The 17,631-nt window shown below is 35.9% G+C and overlaps 3 protein-coding genes across 3 annotated transcripts; 1 reads left to right on the top strand and 2 right to left on the bottom strand.

The window, feature by feature from the left end:
• Positions 1-5,040: 5,040 nt before the first annotated feature.
• On the top strand, positions 5,041-9,340 carry LOC111880741 (CBL-interacting serine/threonine-protein kinase 23). Its single transcript, XM_023877156.3, has 15 exons — positions 5,041-5,888; positions 6,208-6,270; positions 6,474-6,545; positions 6,641-6,748; positions 6,832-6,912; positions 7,365-7,418; positions 7,506-7,631; positions 7,719-7,808; positions 7,898-8,017; positions 8,104-8,229; positions 8,471-8,587; positions 8,679-8,735; positions 8,822-8,896; positions 9,001-9,076; positions 9,159-9,340. Exons 1-15 carry the CDS (start codon positions 5,715-5,717, stop codon positions 9,182-9,184), a joined length of 1,365 nt encoding a protein of 454 aa, XP_023732924.1. The 5' UTR covers positions 5,041-5,714; the 3' UTR covers positions 9,185-9,340.
• Positions 9,341-9,572: 232 nt separating this feature from the next.
• On the bottom strand, positions 9,573-10,583 carry LOC111880742 (transcription termination factor MTEF1, chloroplastic). The gene has a single exon (XM_023877157.3). It carries the CDS (start codon positions 10,540-10,542, stop codon positions 9,631-9,633), a length of 912 nt encoding a protein of 303 aa, XP_023732925.2. The 5' UTR covers positions 10,543-10,583; the 3' UTR covers positions 9,573-9,630.
• A 3,044-nt stretch (positions 10,584-13,627) lies between these two features.
• LOC111880684 (uncharacterized) lies at positions 13,628-16,690 on the bottom strand. Its single transcript, XM_023877101.3, has 7 exons — positions 15,855-16,690; positions 14,995-15,506; positions 14,826-14,905; positions 14,680-14,745; positions 14,490-14,579; positions 14,201-14,377; positions 13,628-14,073 (listed from the first exon to the last, which is right to left on the bottom strand). The coding sequence occupies exons 1-7, from the start codon at positions 16,400-16,402 to the stop codon at positions 14,023-14,025; spliced, it is 1,524 nt and encodes a 507-aa protein (XP_023732869.1). The 5' UTR covers positions 16,403-16,690; the 3' UTR covers positions 13,628-14,022.
• Between the last annotated feature and the right edge of the window lie 941 nt (positions 16,691-17,631).

Raw genomic sequence — 17,631 nt, 5'->3', positions numbered from 1 at the left:
CCCAATTATTAATCAGGTGTTATTTTGATATTGACAGATCGGGAATCTGCCATCGAGCAGCTATGGTTCTGTCAGCGGGACTTCAGCAGTGTGAGGTGAGTTTCCTTCTAGTAGGAATGGGTCTGCGGCCACAATGTCGGCCTGTTTAGATGATAGTAGTTCTAGACTTCGGTCCGATGTCGGGCGGGGCCCGATGCAGTAATAGGTATGCTTGATGTCTTCGTGATTCATGTATGTTTGTAATATGTGTTATATAATCCGGACTTCGGTCCAATGTCGGGCAAGCCCGATGCAGTATGTGACTATTCTATATGTTCATGTTATGTTATGTTCAGTTTATTCCGGACTTCTGTCTGATGTCGGGCAGGGCCCAAGTTCTTCCGGACTTCGGTCTGATGTCGGGCGGGCCCAAGTTATTCCAGACTTTGGTCCGATGCTGGGCGGGTCCCGATGCAGTGGGCGGGGCCCAGATTATGCCGGACTTCGGTCTGATGCCGAGCGGGGCCCGATGCAGTGGGCAAGGCCCAGTATGTGTTATTTGTGTTATTGTATGGCATGTGGTAGTTTGGGAGAGCTCACTAAGCTTTGTGCTTATAGTTTTCAGTTTTGGTTACTTCCACTAGCAAAGGGAATGGCTTGGGTTGATCGCATGGCACACACCACAGTCACAACCTGGGAGTTCACTCTAATGATTTGATATGAGATTTTGATTTGAGACAGATACTATGATGTTTTATGATACATGGTTATGATTTTACTTATGATTTTGGATGGTTGATGGTTTTATTAATGTTTTAAAAACTAAATTTTTGGGTTGTGTTTTTGGGATGTTTCAGTTTGAGATTTAGGTCCCTGTTAATTATATAGGTGACCGGTAGAGATAGCTTTTAGAGCAGTGATCGGTGCAACTATTCTTTCAAACTATGAGGTGAGTTTTCTCACCATATCCATGGGTTGAAGGCACCAATGTCGACCCATTTCTTGTTTTATGGAATGCTTATTGTCTTTGTGATTATTGTATGAAAGACCATGGGGGTAGCCCATGGCACTTGTGTGTAAGACCGGGATTTAACCCTCGGCGTCGCAAATAATGACCATGGGGGTAGCCCATGGCACTTGTATGTAAGACCAGGATTTGGCCCTCAACATTGCAAGGAAAGACCATGGGAGTAGCCCATGACATTTGTATGTAAGACCAAGATTTGGCCCTCAACATTGCAAGGAAAGACCATGGGAGTAGCCCGTGACACTTATATGTTTTGGTATGTGGTATTTTGGGAAACCCACTAAGCTTTGTTGTAACACCGGGTTCCTGGTATGTTTTTAAATTATAATTTTATTCATTTTTAGGCTGGAACTGGACGAGTTTGAGGCCCCAAACTCGTCGAGTAGGAAATGGATTTGGACGTGGGTTTTGAAGTCTACTCGACAAGTTGGAAGCCTCAACTCGATGAGTAGGACTGCCAGAGTGAAACCCTAATTTCAAGGTTTTGCACCTTATTTAAACACATTAATCCCTAAAGGTTGGCCTCATTTACAACCTACAAGTCCCAAAACCCTAGCCACGAAACCCTAGAGCCTTGTGTGAGCTTGTGAGACCTTTTTGACAGAAAACATGTGCTTTTGAAGCTTGTGGAAGAAGAGGAAGCTAGAGGACTCAAGAAGAAGAGAGTAGATCCAAAAACTTCACTCCATTTGCAGCATTTTTGGGTAAACAAGTCTCAAACTTGCATAGTAGCTTCTTAGATCTCTTATCATCTTTTTATTGGGTTTTTGGTCCAAGAAGCTTGATCTTTGGGATATGGACGTCCCAAGTGAGTGAACCATCACATTGGGAATCATTGAGGGCTTTCATGGCATAAAAGTGCAACCTTTATAACCATTGAAGCCCATGCAAGCCATAGGATGTTATTTTTGGCCTTTTAAGCTCCAAAAGGCCATGCATGGAGTGAAAAGTGGAAGCTTTATGTGTTTATTAAGTGTTTAAGGCCTAGATCTTTGTTTGTATGCTTTAGTTTGGTGTAAGGATGACTTGTGAACCAAGATCTATGTCCTAAAGATTTAGGGTTTGAGCTAAACCCGTCAAATGAGGGTATAAATGGGTAAAATTGAAAATTTTACTCTTAAAAGGGCATTTTCAGTATATATGAGAAGTAAGAAGCTCAGATCTGAAAGAGTAGGGGCTTAATCTATTAAGATAGCCCAAACAGACTGAGGAACTCGTCGAGTCCATAGAGGAACTCGACGAGTTGAGTCGATTTGTCCCGATTTTGAACATGGTAGAACTCGACGAGTCTGAGGATGACTTGATGAGTTGACTCGCTTAATCGCGACTATGAGTAGCCAGGGAACTCGGCGAGTCAGGGGGATGACTCGACGAGTTGGATCGCGATTTCAGGGTATTTGATTTATAGAACTCGACGAGTTGATGGGTCAACTCGGCGAGTTGAGCCAACCCAGAACGTTGACTTTGACCAGGGGGTAAAATGGTTATTTTACCCTAAGAATGATTATGAGATTTTGACTAAGTGTTATTGTGATAATGATAGTCATGGATTCGTTAGAGCAGCCGTCAGAGATTCCTCACGTGAGATTTCACAGTTAGCTTTACGAGGTGAGTTTTCCTCTTGGTTAAATGAGTCGAAGGCACCAAGGCCGGCCCGTATATGTTTTGATTAGTGGTTGAGTGTGGGCGAGACTCATATCTCATAGATAGCTGAGTGTGGGCGGGGCCCATATCTCATAACGTTACTTGAGTATGGATATAAGACTGAGTGATAGATTCGATTATACTTGATGTTTGTGTGATACTTGTATGTATGTTTAGCAGCTGAGTATGGGCGGGGCCCATATCTCACAGTTAGCCGAGTGTGGGCGAGGCCCGTATCTCCTTGAGTGTGAGTGGGGCCTGTATCTCTTAGTAGCATGATTATTTGTATGGTATGTGGTAGTTTGGGGAGACTCACTAAGCTTCATGCTTACAATTTTCAGTTTTGGTTTTAGGTACTTCTGGTAGCAAAGGGAAGAGCTCGGGATGACTGCATTGCACACACCACAACGTTTAGCCTGGGATGATTTACTTTGATATTTTGATATGTGATTTTGATACAGTGTTTTGACATGATGTCTTGAGATATTACCACTTATGTTTTTATGAGATGATTCAGATTACTATGGTTTTATTATAAATAAAAACGAAATTTTTGGACCATATTTTTGGGATGTTTCATTTGTGCTTACGGTTTCATATTTATGGTTTCAGGTACTTTCTGTTCGAAAAGGAAGGGCCCAGTGTGACTGCACAACATCCTCCAAAGTTTTCCGCATTGACAATTAATGATATTACTCTGATGTTTAAATGATATATTCACTTTGATCGGTTTTAAAATAACTAGTTTGTATGATTTATTGTTTTAAAATAGAAAAAAATATTTACCTTGGAGTTTCGAGTCGTTACATGTTATCTGTTGCACCGATATGAAACCTTCCAAGATGATAATTGAGGGTTGAATACAAGAAAAGGGGACTTACTTTGGACGATGTGTATACATTATAGCATGCTACTATTAGTTCTACTATTATGGCATCGTACTTTAAAATTCTACTTAGTTATAGTCACGTCATCTAAATATAAAACGAGTTTCATATTTTTGAAGCATAAAGTACAATGTTACACAATATCTTAACAAAAAAAAAAACGTACGCAGGGCAAAGCCCAGGTTTTTTTTACTAGTTTCAATTAAAGCTAACGTATCCCACATAGTATTGTTGGATACATAGATCAAAAGTTGACCTTTATATGCAAGTTTCAGTTAATAATCACTAGAAATAATCACGGGTTAACAAAATCTTGAAATTTGATAGTAGTTAACGAAAATACCAAAGGACCTTGGCCTAGCGGTATCACAAGTTGTTGAAGGTTATGTTCCCCAACCAAAGGTTGAGCGTTCAACTCTCGCTTAGGATGAAAGACGTAGATTTAATCTTCACTTCTAATTTACGAGTAAAGTAGTTGGTGCGTGTATACGTTGTTCAAAAAAAAAAAACAAAACCTAACTATAAGGTTATGTAAACAAGAAACAAATGAAATTCAAATAACAGTCAATTTTTTCACAATTAAGAATCAAAAAATCCATGAAAGTGATATGTGTATGAGTTTCAATTTTTAGATTTAATCTCCACCTCTAATATGAACTTGGAGCATGCCTTTGTTGCCTCGCCCTCTCCAAACGAAATTATCTTATATTATCTTCCATGTTTACCACTAAAATGTAAAAATGTCTTCTGATGTAGCTCTATGAAGAAGGTGGAGACTGGAGGGTAGAAATGAATGCAAAAAATGGAGATTGAAGACAGAAGGGATAAGGCTCACTAGAGTAACGGTGAGGTGAAGACATTTAAGGGAAACCAAAGGGATGACATTTTGGTAGACACAAACAATAAGGTGATGGAGTTGCTTGTCGAAGAGTTATACAATTAGGTGATGCGAGGGGAGGCTTTGGGTACCAATAGGTTTTCATTTTAAGGAGAAAATGCGAGCACATGTTGTCGAAGGACGCTGCTAATACAACACAAGGTGGCAATGTATCCACTGGATAATGCAAAGGATTAGGATCGAACATGGTCAATGGGTATTAAAGATTTTAGTTTTTTGGCTTCGTTTTTTCTCAATTACACATTTGGTCTCTATAGTTTTGGAAAATGAAGAATAACAAAAATAAAAAAGATATATATAGGTCTTTTACTTTGACTTAACGTCTTGTTATTAACGACATCCATCAAAAGGGACTAATGATGTAATTGTTTGAAACTATATGGACACAACCTAACAACTTTTTAAAAATTAAATCAAACTTACCAAACCACAATAAATTTATAAAAAGAAAGACATTTTGATGTTTGCATAGATTTTGATTATTTTATGATATCTATGAAAAGATCTTATTTTATTTTAGTATTTTAGTGATTAAGGAAAGGAATATATTATAATCCTATGAAAGACGACAAAAACAAAAATTAAGCATTCTTTATACATTAATTTAGAAGATTAGGGAGAGAGGTTGTACTGGGGAAGAATTCATGCGAATATGAAATTCTTATTCAAGTAACCAAAACCACGCCATTCAATTATTGTGATTTCTGTGTGCGTCAACCCCCTTCGTTTTGCCCTCCGTTTTTACCAAAGAGATCAAGATTCTCAAAACCCCCCAATTTCCCCAAAATTGGCATGCCAAAAATCCCTTCATTTTTCCCAATCTTTCTCTTTGAATGTTTACTTTTTGGAAATTGAAGACCTGTCATGTTGTGATCCCGTTTTCAGCTAATTATGATCATGCTTTAATGTTTGAAGATCTCGAAGGCGGTTCCTACGCGGTTAATTCGTTCTAGGGTTTCTTTCTCTTTGCTTCATCTCCTTTCTTAATCTGAATTTTTAGGGAAGATGAGTGTTTCCAGATCTCAGGTTTGGCAACCTTGTAAGAAGAAGAGACTTTGATTTGATTGAAAAAGTTCTTCGGGGGGAAATGGATGGTATATGCATATCTTAACTTGATATTTCTTTCGATTTCGAATAAAGAAGATGGAATAATACAATTTTTGGAAAGATCGTCAAAGATTCATAGGAATATACTTGTATATTTCTGTATAGATAGATAACAGACGGGGGTTTCATTTGGTATACTTTACATAGAGGGTTAGAAGGAGGGGGTAAACAGATGTCGTCGTCGCGACCTTCGAGGACAAGAGTCGGTAGGTATGAGCTCGGAAGGACGCTTGGGGAAGGGACGTTTGCGAAGGTGAAGTTCGCTAGAAATACTGAAACAAACGAGAATGTTGCCATCAAGATTCTCGATAAGGAGAAAGTTCTCAAGCATAAGATGATCACTCAGGTATGGAGTCTCTGTTCATAAACGTTGATTTCGTAAATCCTTCATTCAAGTGCCTGATCTCAATCAGCTTTCGCGATTCGTTCTTTCATGATTCAAGTGCAGAGGGATCATATTGAAAATCTGTAATATGATCTAATAATCATCGAGTTATCTAGTTTTCTTTCTTCACTCTATAGCTTGATTCCTTATAATTGCATTGGGATTGTTTTTTGAACACAAAAGTCCATCTGTTGCCATGTTCGATAATCAGTGATTTAGTTCCTCTGTGTTTTCTTTTGTTTGCAGTTGTTTTTGTAACATTTCTTTTGGGAAATTGCAGATCAAACGAGAGATATCAACAATGAAACTTATCAGACACCCAAATGTCATTCGAATGCATGAGGTTAGTATGTCAATCAGTACATTTCCACTATTAAGTCACATATAGAAATTAGAATCTTAGCATTAATTACACACGTGTATCTTCTATAAAAACTTAGTTTACCCTTTCAAGTTTCAATTCATATTAATGAAAAACATTCCTTTTTACATTTATTTTTAAGCTTTTTGCAGTAACATAATCAAGGGATTGTTGTTTTGTATTAGGTTATGGCAAGCAAGACAAAAATATACATTGTTTTGGAATTTGTCACAGGTGGTGAACTATTCGACAAAATTGTAAGTTTTCATTGTAGCTTTAAATTTTCCATATATATCATGTGATAATTCACAATTTGCATAATAATAATAAAAATTGTCCTTATATTTTTCAGGCAACTAGAGGTAGACTTAAAGAAGATGAAGCAAGAAAGTACTTTCAGCAGCTCATTAATGCTGTAGATTATTGCCATAGTCGTGGTGTTTTTCATAGAGATCTCAAGGTCATTTTTCTTACTTAAAAGATTTTTATACATCTTCTTTTCTCTTATATAAACACCACTATTTCTTTCTTTATTTTTTTCAGCCTGAAAATTTACTATTGGATGCAACTGGTTGTCTCAAAGTTTCTGATTTTGGATTAAGTGCACTTCCACAACAAGTTCGTGTAAGTGTCATATTTTCCTTATTATTTTCCCATTAAGTTTTGTGTGAATAAATGATGTTTAAAAGATATTCTAGAAAATCACATCACACATACGGAAACGAAAGGAGAAAGTAAACGAGGGCAAATTAGTAAAAAGTTAGGGCTTAATCGGGAAAGCCTCCTTTTTTCCTAACTTTCTCTATTAAGTCGTTCATTCTGCATTAAGTCAAAAAGAAACACCCGTTGGGTGTTTCCTTTTGACTTTCTTTGACTTAATGCAGAAAGAACAACTTAAAAGAGAAAAGTTAGGAAAAAGGAGACTTTCCCGATTAAGTCCTAACTTTTTACTAATTTGCCCTCGTTTACTTTCTCCTTCCATTTCCCTAAGTGTGATGTGATTTTCTAAAATATTTTGTAAGCATCATTACCATAAAAATATAAAATAGGGGAGATTGAACTAAGTTTGTTTACAGGAAGATGGATTATTACACACAACATGTGGGACCCCAAACTATGTTGCCCCTGAGGTAAGTTGTATTTTGGTCCTAAATATTTTTTTTACAGATCTTGATTAAGCTAATTTTGTCAGGGTTTGGTTTTATGTATTTGATTAGGTGATCAACAACAAGGGTTATGATGGAGCTAAGGCTGATTTATGGTCATGTGGTGTAATTCTTTTTGTTCTTATGGCTGGATACCTTCCTTTTGAAGAATCAAATCTTATGGCTTTATACAAGAAGGTATTTGAATTTCTATTTCTAGCATCCTTTACATTTACATTAGGGTTAATATCGGAATATTTTGTAAGATAATTGAAGTGATTGCAGATATTCAAGGCTGACTTTTCTTGTCCTCCATGGTTCTCTTCAAGTGCAAAGAAGCTAATCAAAAGGATTCTGGATCCTAATCCTTTAACAGTATGTTAATAAGTCATTTTTTTTTCTGTATCAAGTCAAAATAAAAAGTCAAAATCCAATATTGTAATTTTTTTTTTGTTTTATGACAGAGAATTACAACAGCTGAAGTGGTGGAGAATGAATGGTTTAAGAAAGGATATGTGCCACCTAGATTTGAACAAGAGGATGTTAGTCTTGCTGATGTGGATGCTATTTTCAATGAAGCTGGGGTGATGATGCTCTCTCTAAGATATGATGATGTGTCATTTTACGGTTATACCCTTGTGTTGATGGTGTTTTGTTTTATGAAATATAGGATTCTCCTATCCTTGTAGTGGAAAGGCGGGATGAACGCCCTGCTCAACCTGTCACCATGAATGCTTTTGAGCTAATTTCTAAATCTCAAGGCCTCAATCTCAGTTCTCTTTTTGAAAAACAAATGGTAATTTTTTTATTCCCCAATAATTTATGTTAAAAAAAAAAAAATAAAGTACGAATTTTAAAAAAGTTAGGACTAGATGGGAAAAAAAAAACTCATTTTCCTGACTTTCTTTATTAAGTTGTTCTTTATTATGTCAAAAAGAGATTAAATGACTATTTTACCCTTACTTTTTAAAATATGTGAAAAGGAGATTAAATGACTATTGTACCCTTACATTCGGGAAAAAAAAACAATTTGATAGGGGCTTGTGAAGCGTGAAACAAGATTTACATCCAAATGTCCAGCCAATGAGATTATATCAAAAATAGAAGAAGCTGCTACTCCACTTGGATTTGATGTCAAGAAAAATAACTACAAGGTGATAAGATAATAAAGCATGTTCCTTTTTTATATTTTTGAATTAGAAAAAAAAATGGTCCATTATATAATCTTTTTTTTTTTCACAACAGTTGAAACTTCAAGGCGAAAAGACTGGACGCAAGGGTCATTTATCTGTTGCAACAGAGGTATATTTAAAAAAAAAATTAACTGGGAACTATTTGTTATTTTTTTGGTTATAAAAATCTTTATTAAAATATTACTTTTTTTTCAGATTTTTGAAGTGGCACCTTCATTGCACATGGTTGAGGTTCGAAAAGCAGGAGGAGATACATTAGAATTTCACAAGGTATACAAAATCAAAATAAAAATGTCATGAATTCTTTGCATTCAGATCTTTTTCAGGAGAAAATGTTGTTAATGTATACATTTTATTTGTTGTTGAGTATGCAGTTTTACAAGAACCTTTCTACTGGATTGAAGGATATTGTGTGGAGAAATGGAGATGAAGCAAATGGAGATCTGAATGGTATCTTTTTTGTCTATTTCGATTAAGTGCTTCAATGAAAATTTTAATAAATATTTCTTTCTTTTTTCATTTTTTTTTTCAGGTACTACCACTACACTACCTCCTTGATAATGGATTTTTGGATGTTTTGGTTATTATTTTTAATTTCTTGTTTTCGTTTGATCTATATATAATTATATATTTATATATTGTCATGACTAAAACACTAAACTATGTAATGTAATGGTTTTCATACGATTTTATGATGAATGATGTTTAATAGAAGACTTGCATTGTCAGCCTTGTCTTTGATATGTCTATTAGAAGTCCTTAAAAATAAAAAATGATGTTAAAAAACATAAATGATCCACAAATAAGACTTGTAGTTTTTTTCCATAGAGGATTAAATGTGACAAAATAGCTACCTATTTCCATTGATTTGTTTACTTTCACTTTTTTTGTTATAAAGTCATCTAAAAAAAGAAAAATTCACTATAAAATAATATAAATAGATAAATAAATAAAAGTAGGTAGCTATTTATTCTCAATACTTACAAAGAGAAGAACGAATGAATTTACAAATATCTTGATTTGTTGTTATCCCCCTGCTTTAACAAATCTGCAAACTCTTCATCAGTGGTTTTAAGTAAAAGTGGTAATGGAATCTTAATCCCACATTCCAAAGCCTCCAAATGCCTAGGCTTAATCCTCTTCTCCAAACTAAAAGCAAAATACTGTGGGAAATCCTTCAATTCACTCAAATCCCTCATCATTTCCTTCTCAAAATACTCGAATTTCGGCTTAAAATTATTCTCAAGACTGAAAGTAAACAACCCAGGACACCTCAAAACCATCTCAATCGCTTCCCTTTTCGAAAACCCAAGTCCAATCAAGTAATCCAGCTTCGGAATCAACGTGTTCTCCACATTCGACACCAACAATACACAATCCTGATAAGCCAACGCCCCCAAATCCCGAAACCCAAGTCTTTGAAGGTAAAACAGAGCAGGTTTCAGTTGGTTTTCAACGCTCGAAACTAGCAATCGAGGGCATTTATTGATGACTCTTCGGAAATTGTGATCTGGGATTTTGAGATCGTGTGAAAGGAAATTGAAAATCGGAATGAGATCGTTGGTGATGGTGGATGTGAGGATTTGAGGGCACATACCGATGATTCTTGGAAGGTCTTTCTGTTGGATGCCTTTGGATCGGAGGAATGTGATGATGGAGTGAATGGAATCGAGGGAGGTGGAATGGATTGAAGGGTTTAAGGAAAGGGCTTTCCCTGAATCGATTCCCATGACTTCGAGACAGAGGATTTTTTCTTTGAATTGGAGGGAGAGTTTTGAGTGGGTTGGAGTGTAGAGAGGGTGTTTATGGAGGAGGGTTTTGGGTTTTTTTGAAAGTTGAGGGGTGTCTGTTGATTCTTGTGCTTGTTCTTGAGGTGAGTATGAGTTGAATGTTGTCATTGCTGTTGTTGCAGCCATGGTGTTTTTGTGTGTGAAGGAAGAGAGGGAGGTGGGGTGCATATATCTATATATATCTTATATATCCGGTGCAAAAAGAGAGGGGTGGGGTGGGGTGGGGTGGGGTAGGTTAGGTGAGGTGAGGTGAGGTGGGCAATTTTGCTAGAAACCCATTGGCTGTTGGATGATTTTATGGATGAGGTAAGAGGTTACTCTCAATCTTTTGTACAAAGAACCACTCATGAAATTATCTTTTAGGCCCTTTGACTTTTCAAAATTTACATTGATAGTCCTCGTATAGAGTTTTTATAACATAGTAGATATTAGAATAGTAGAGTGTAGACCTAGTTGCTTAGTTGGTTTTGATGTGATATGTTGCGGTTTTCGAGAATAACACCTTGATTCGAGTTCAGCAATGGGAGTGTTGAGTATTTGATTTATTAGTTATATTTTATTCATTGCAGATGAGTCAATATGATTGTTTAAAGTTGTTGGAAATCAAAATTTAGGGTTTGGGATTCAAACATGAAACTTACTTTATTTTAGAGCTTTTAAATCTCAAAGTTGAAGCTTATGTGATTCAAAATTGAAACTAATTTTATTGTGTATCCAAAATGAATGTGTTATGATGCCATTTTCAAAAACTTCATACATTTAGACTATTTGACTTCTTAATTTTACATCGATAGTGACTTTAGAAATTTTAAATTAGGCATTTGAATTATAATTTTGAGGGTTATTGTTACTGTAGCCCAACAATGTTTAGTATATTGGTTTAAATGGTTCATCGTGATTTCTTTGCCTTTAAAGGGTACGAACTTGTGTTTTATCGATTAATTTGGTACATTTACTCATATTTACTCATTTTTTAAGGTTACATTCTCTTGTCAACTGTCAACCAGGTAGGTAAGTCAAAAATAACTAAGTGGTGAGTTGAATCATCGTCGCCACGTAAGCCAAAATCTTTTCCTCTGGCAACTATACATTTTATGGATCTGATACGATACGATCTTCTTAAATCGTTACATTCAAACGCAAAAATCAATAAATGAAACTCATAACAGGTGAATCTAATTCCTTTTTTTTGTCGCTAAAGTTGTTACATATGTGTTTAGTTGTTGAATGAAGCTTTAGAATTGTTGTGTTTGAAATATTTCCGAAGTAGGTCTCTAGCAAATTCAGATGGGAAAGACCAAGAAGCAGTGATCAGTGATGGTGGTTGATTTTGATTTTGTTTAATTTGTGACTTTATAGATCTGTAATGGTTTTGATTTTTCCTTTCTTGATTAGTGGTGGTTTCAATATTTATTTCTCCATATATGGTCATTTTAATTCTTTTCATCCTGGTGCTTATTTTGCGATTGACCAGAACGATTGTGTGACTTTTTGTGTGTTCAAATGCAAGGGATCAAGAATGGATATGAGCTTGATTCATCACACATCTAGTTCATTTTATGAAGTTTAAGATAATAGATTCAACCAAACAAACAAAGCCTTATTTTTTCAGCATCTTTTGGATCCAAATTCCCTTTCTTGAGAGAGGAAGCAATGAATGAATGAAGCCTTTTGATACTTGAATCTAGAGCGAGGGCTCGTTGCCTTAGTGAAGCTTCCTGCCACCATCACACCGGAAAATCCAGTCACCACCGCCACCCCCTTCTCTTTGTTTACACCCACCACCACATCAGAAAATACCTACACTTTCCAAGATTCTGGTTTTGGAATTACAATGTAGGAGAAGTATACTCTGGTCGGCGAACACCCCCATTCCTCTACATTATTCCCACCTCCACCGACTCCCTCATTTCGTCTGTATATTGCTCAGGTTGGCGAACACCATGCCTAATTTCCAAATCGAGACTCTTCTAAATCTCATCAATAGAATCTTCTCAACGTTTCTCACTTGCATCTTCACTTTAGGTTTGTTTTTTCATTCTTCATTCTTCCCTAATCCAATTTCACGATCCGATTCAGAAATTTCCCTAATGAAATTGAGTCTAATCGGGATAATCACTGGCGCAATCAAAGGGCAAACGACGAAAACGAAGCTAGTTCGTGGAGCTAGTGTGGTGGCAGTCATTGGTGCAATCACAAGTATTGGTCATAGCTCTCACACCAACATGACAAATAAAGTGGATTAGTTGGCAACTAGGTGACATATGCAAACTGGTGATTAGGATGGTGATGATCGGGTAACCATATGAAAGGCATAAGTTCATATAAACTAATCATAAGCTCATAAGTTCATATGAAAAAAAAAAAAAAAAAAAAAAAAAAAAAAAAAAAAAAAAAAAAAAAAAAAAAAAAACATGAGAGACCATTTAAACCAATATACTAAACATTGTTGGGCTACAGTAACAATAACCATAATTTTAAAACACGTTTGTTGAATGGACCATGTATATGAGGCATCTAGAAGAACAATTTATTTTAGGCCAATTCTCATTCTTGATATTGTATTATTGTACAATAATAACATATTTTAAATTTTATTTATTTCCGGATAGAAATAGCTTACATAATTTATGTTTTACAACATTTTTGCATATTATAAATGAAATAATATTGATTAAAAAAAGCACTTTGTCTAAAGCAAAAATCGGCCTAGACTAGATTTCTGATTTTAAACCAACCATATATATTCCTAGTACAAGTTTATTTCAGACTCCAATTAGATAATTGTTGACCAACATTGTGCAATATTGGTTGTTTTTTAAGAGGAGTTTGGGATTGGTTATTTAAAGTGCTTTTGTTTATATTGGTAAGTTAATTTTTAGTATTTCGACTAATTATTACGGTTTTGTAGCGCTAATAAACAGTTTTGAATGCGTTATATAAATAATCCATATTTTTTTTCTTAAACTACATTTTGATGTTGTACAAGTTTAAACACTTTTAAAAGATAACATAAGACACCATTAACTTTGAAAGAATAAAATTGTGTTGACAATAGTGTTTGGCATGCAATTTAACTAGAGTTGTAATAAAAAGCACTGTTATGGCACAACTAAAAAAAATAAAAAATATATATTTGTTTGTTGTCTAGAAATGAGCAGAGTATTAACCTTTGTGACTCAAATAACAGTGTTATATAACAACAATCAAAAAGCACCAACTATGTTTGTTTTTATACAACAAACACGTAACAATTTCACACACTCATTAATTCAGATTACTAATCTCAAGTTTAAATTAAAAAAGAAAAACCACAAAATTTATAACCAACATGTCAGAATATCGTTACTTGATGACACAAACAAACACTATCTTAATATCTTCTATATCTCTTCAAAACACACCACTCCTGCAAATTCTTCTGCAGTCATCTTCTCAAATCATGCTTTTCCATTTTTATCATTACACAACCCATCACAACTTCCCTTTACATATATATATATATATACATACATACATATGTGTTTGTGTGTGTGTTTTTTATGTGTATGTATGTGTGTGTGTGTGTGTGTCTAAACATGTTCACACAGATTCTTGCATCCACTTTCATGTTACAGATGAACGAACATCTTCTGATATAAAAGTAGCCCATGCATCCTAACCAAAAACATCATCAACAAACTCATCACTAACCATATTTCAAAACCCATCCTCATTGTGTGTGTGTGTGTGTGTGTGTGAGAGAGAGAGAGAGAGAGAGAGAGAGAGAGAGAGAGAGATTTACCTGTAGGATTGGAAATGCTTTCTCTGCAACATATTTTTGTGGGATGGTGGCACCTCGTTGCTGGAGTTTATCAGGGTGCAGACATAATCGTGCTTTCTGATAAGCTTTCTTCACATTTGAGCTTTCTTTGAGGTTTGATAAAGGTATCATGATCCAGCCACTACTAGGCCATAGAATCTGAATTCATCCAAGATTAACAATGAATCGATGAGGGCAAATTTGTAAAAAGATAAGGACTTAATGGATTAAGTCATTAAGTAAAAAAGAAACAACATCCACATCCACTTACATGATGTAATGTTGATAAAAGTAATCGGATGTTTGGTTCTTTTCCATCAGACCACAATTTTATATCCTCATCCAACAATTCTAGTTCCATCTTGTATAAATAATCCAAGAACACAAGTGTTAAAAGAAAATTCATGGATTCATGCATGTATATCTACCAAGGTTTTCATTATAACATGGCAAAATTTTACCTGTTTACATGGGCTCGCATCTTTTTCCAGTGATTCTTCTGTAGTCCATTCCTTTTGTTTATCCAACTGCATGTGAAGATTAAGAGACACAGTCAGTATAAGAAGTTAAGAACATATGAACTGAAAACTAGTGCTAAAATGTTCACCAATGGTGATTCTCTTGATGAATGTCCGGTGATCTGCACTTCAGGAACCTGTTTTACACCAGCTGGGTTTGTGTTTGTGTCTGAAAAGAAACATAACATACAAATCGAAAATTAGTAATGTAAATGCTACTTCAAAGTTGAAATAATTTGGAATTGTTAGTTGCATCACCTTCTACGCCACCACATTCGTCTTCCTCAGCTTCTTCTTTACTCCATACTTTCTCCAAATTACGCGTTTCACACTTTTGTTTAGCCCAAGCAATCGCTTCATCTATACCGATCCCTTCGCCTATTCTTTCCCGATTCCTAGGGTTTATTTCAATTACGTAAGAGCTCATAACTTCGTCTTCGTCTTCTTCTTCGTCTTCTGGATCGATGTCTTTTCCTTCATCTTGCTCCTGATAAAACGAAGACACTGCGGATGATGCCGGGGAGTTGACTTGCAGATCCTCTATGGACTCCTTGAGAGTACTGGTGTATGAATCGAGTCCAAAACTGATAATTTCTGGAGATGAAACCCTTTGTGAGAATCCGGAATAGCAACCTTTGAATTTCTGGATATAATCACTCTCGACGCTTTGGGTTTTAGCGAAAGAATTACAACTCCAAGGAGGATCCGGTTGTTCCTCCGCCGTTTGCATCTTCTCCGATGTGTTCCATTTCGATGAGACATTTATTGGCCTTCACAAAATCATAAACTTCTATGAGCTTTCCATTTTTATACGAAATTTTTTTTTTTTTTGAAGGAATGTAGCTTGTCAAACTAATTGGAATTGGAATCGGAATACGATGGAATTATAATATCAAAGAATAGTAAGTGTTATATAATTCTAGCAGTTTATCATTTATATAGTTCTAAAATTTTCAGTTATGCTTAATAAAATCATATTTAGTTATTTATTTCAATTTCAATATATTGAAGGTGTTTTAATCTTTTAATATAAAGGAAAGGAATGGAATTGGATTCCATTCAATCCTAAGACGGAATCTGAAGTAATTTTGGAATTTTAGGGACTCAAGTACACTGACCTGAGCTTGGAAGCAAAGGAAGAGAAAGAGACGTCGTCGTCGTCCACCACCGCCGGCCGAAACGGACTCACTTCCTCCGAACTCAAGATTGAAGACGAATTCGACTTTGATTTCGAATTTGAGTTGGTATGCGACTTAGATCTCGACCTCGATCTTCTGGAGTTACCAAATATATCACTGTAAAACTCTTCTTCAGTCCTCCGCCTTTCTCCTCCTCCTGTTCGACTCTCCGGAATTCTAAACTCCGGCAACGTCCGATCACTCCTCCCTCCCAAATCCATATACCCTTTCGGTTTCCTAAAAATATCTTCAAATACCAAATTCCTTGACCTCGCGAAGTCGGCATCAACGGAGTATTGACGAGAAAGCACACTGCGAGGTGGACCACCGAACACATCATCAAAGTCCTCAGGATCTAGGGATTCGTAGCCACAGTCACCATTCGGGCGATCTGCTTCATCCGCCGAGCGTCGCGGAGGGAGGTTACTGGGTTGGTGTTTGGTTGCCGTTGCCGTTGATCCCATTCTCATCCTCCATGATTCGTCCATTTTTGGTTGGGCGGCGCCCGGTGGTGGTGGTGATTGTTGTTGTATGGGTGTAATGGGGTTTTGCAGAGTGGGTAAAACTCCATGGTTTAGGTATATGGTTATCTGGAAAGTTTGATGTGAGGGGCCATGAGAAATGATTGATGTTTTTCATGCCTGGGGACAGTGGAAGACGATAAAGATTGCTTTCTGATAATTGTGACACTTTCCTCAGGGATTAGGACATGGGTAATCGACATTTTCGCTATTCCTTTTTGATGAAAGTGGGTTCTTTTAGCTTCAACCTCCATGTGGTAGAAAATAATCAAAATATAAAGTAGAAAGATAGAAGGATACTAAACAAATGGAAATAACAGGTCATGGGTGACAACTGACAAGAGAATGTTTGATATGGAACATAGTTGATAATAATAGAAAAAATAAAGAAAAACAAAACAAAAACGACACTTCTTTTTAAGTATTTTAAGAAAAATAACAAAAAAAATGAATTTTTTAATAATCATTAATTTTGTAGGGTCCATTGAAAAATAAGATAAGACCCTTTTAAATAGTTATAAGGTTATTCGTAGAAAATGGGCGTCATAGACGTGTTGTGTGCATGATAGGCACGAACACCACTCCTGGGTGTCGTCATTGGTGTGGTGGTGATGGGTATGTAGTCTGGTTTAGGCTTTTTGACGTCTTCTCTCTCTATCTATATCTTCTTTGGTTCTCCCCTCTATATCTCTATATCTTTATTCTCCTCTCTTCTTCCTTATGTCAAGAGTAGCCTATTGGTAGTGGTGGAGGGACATGGTTGACCTAGCGGTGAGGTGGAAGGTGACAACGTCCAATGATGCCCTTCCCACTTCGAACAACCTAACGACATCGTTTTTTTTCGTTTTCACAGTGGTTTTGCAAAATAGTTTTTTATGTTTAAAGTATTTGTCTAGAGAAAAAAAAAAGTATTATTTGATGGTAAGTATGTTGTGCCCTATAGACAAGGGCTACTTAAATGAAATTCAACATAAATCTCAAAAGCGAATATTAACTCTAACAATGATTATCTTAAAAAGCGAACAAGAAAACCCTAATACACATACAACTATCACCACTCATACAACTCACAATATGATGACCCTTTTACTCACATATTAATGTAATAACAAGCTAACCAAGATGATTAAGTAGAATTGTTGTAAGACTACGGGATGACCCATAGCATTCACTAGTTAGCCGGTAGTATAGAAGTG

This window comes from Lactuca sativa, chromosome 7, assembly GCF_002870075.4.
Source record: "Lactuca sativa cultivar Salinas chromosome 7, Lsat_Salinas_v11, whole genome shotgun sequence".
NCBI classification, from domain to species: Eukaryota; Viridiplantae; Streptophyta; class Magnoliopsida; order Asterales; family Asteraceae; genus Lactuca; species Lactuca sativa.
Note: the sequence above shows the minus strand (reverse complement) of the source record. Positions and strands in the feature narration are given on the sequence as shown.

Coding starts and splice junctions, on each gene's coding strand:
- LOC111880741 (XM_023877156.3), top strand. CDS start 5,715: ATGTCGTCGTCGCGACCTTCGAGGACAAGAGTCGGTAGGTATGAGCTC. Junction 7,632..7,718: donor TTATGGCTTTATACAAGAAG/GTATTTGAATTT, acceptor AAGTGATTGCAG/ATATTCAAGGCTGACTTTTC. Junction 7,809..7,897: donor TGGATCCTAATCCTTTAACA/GTATGTTAATAA, acceptor GTTTTATGACAG/AGAATTACAACAGCTGAAGT.
- LOC111880742 (XM_023877157.3), bottom strand. CDS start 10,542: ATGGCTGCAACAACAGCAATGACAACATTCAACTCATACTCACCTCAA.
- LOC111880684 (XM_023877101.3), bottom strand. CDS start 16,402: ATGGACGAATCATGGAGGATGAGAATGGGATCAACGGCAACGGCAACC. Junction 14,580..14,679: donor ATGCGAGCCCATGTAAACAG/GTAAAATTTTGC, acceptor TATTTATACAAG/ATGGAACTAGAATTGTTGGA. Junction 14,378..14,489: donor TTTTATCAACATTACATCAT/GTAAGTGGATGT, acceptor GGATGAATTCAG/ATTCTATGGCCTAGTAGTGG.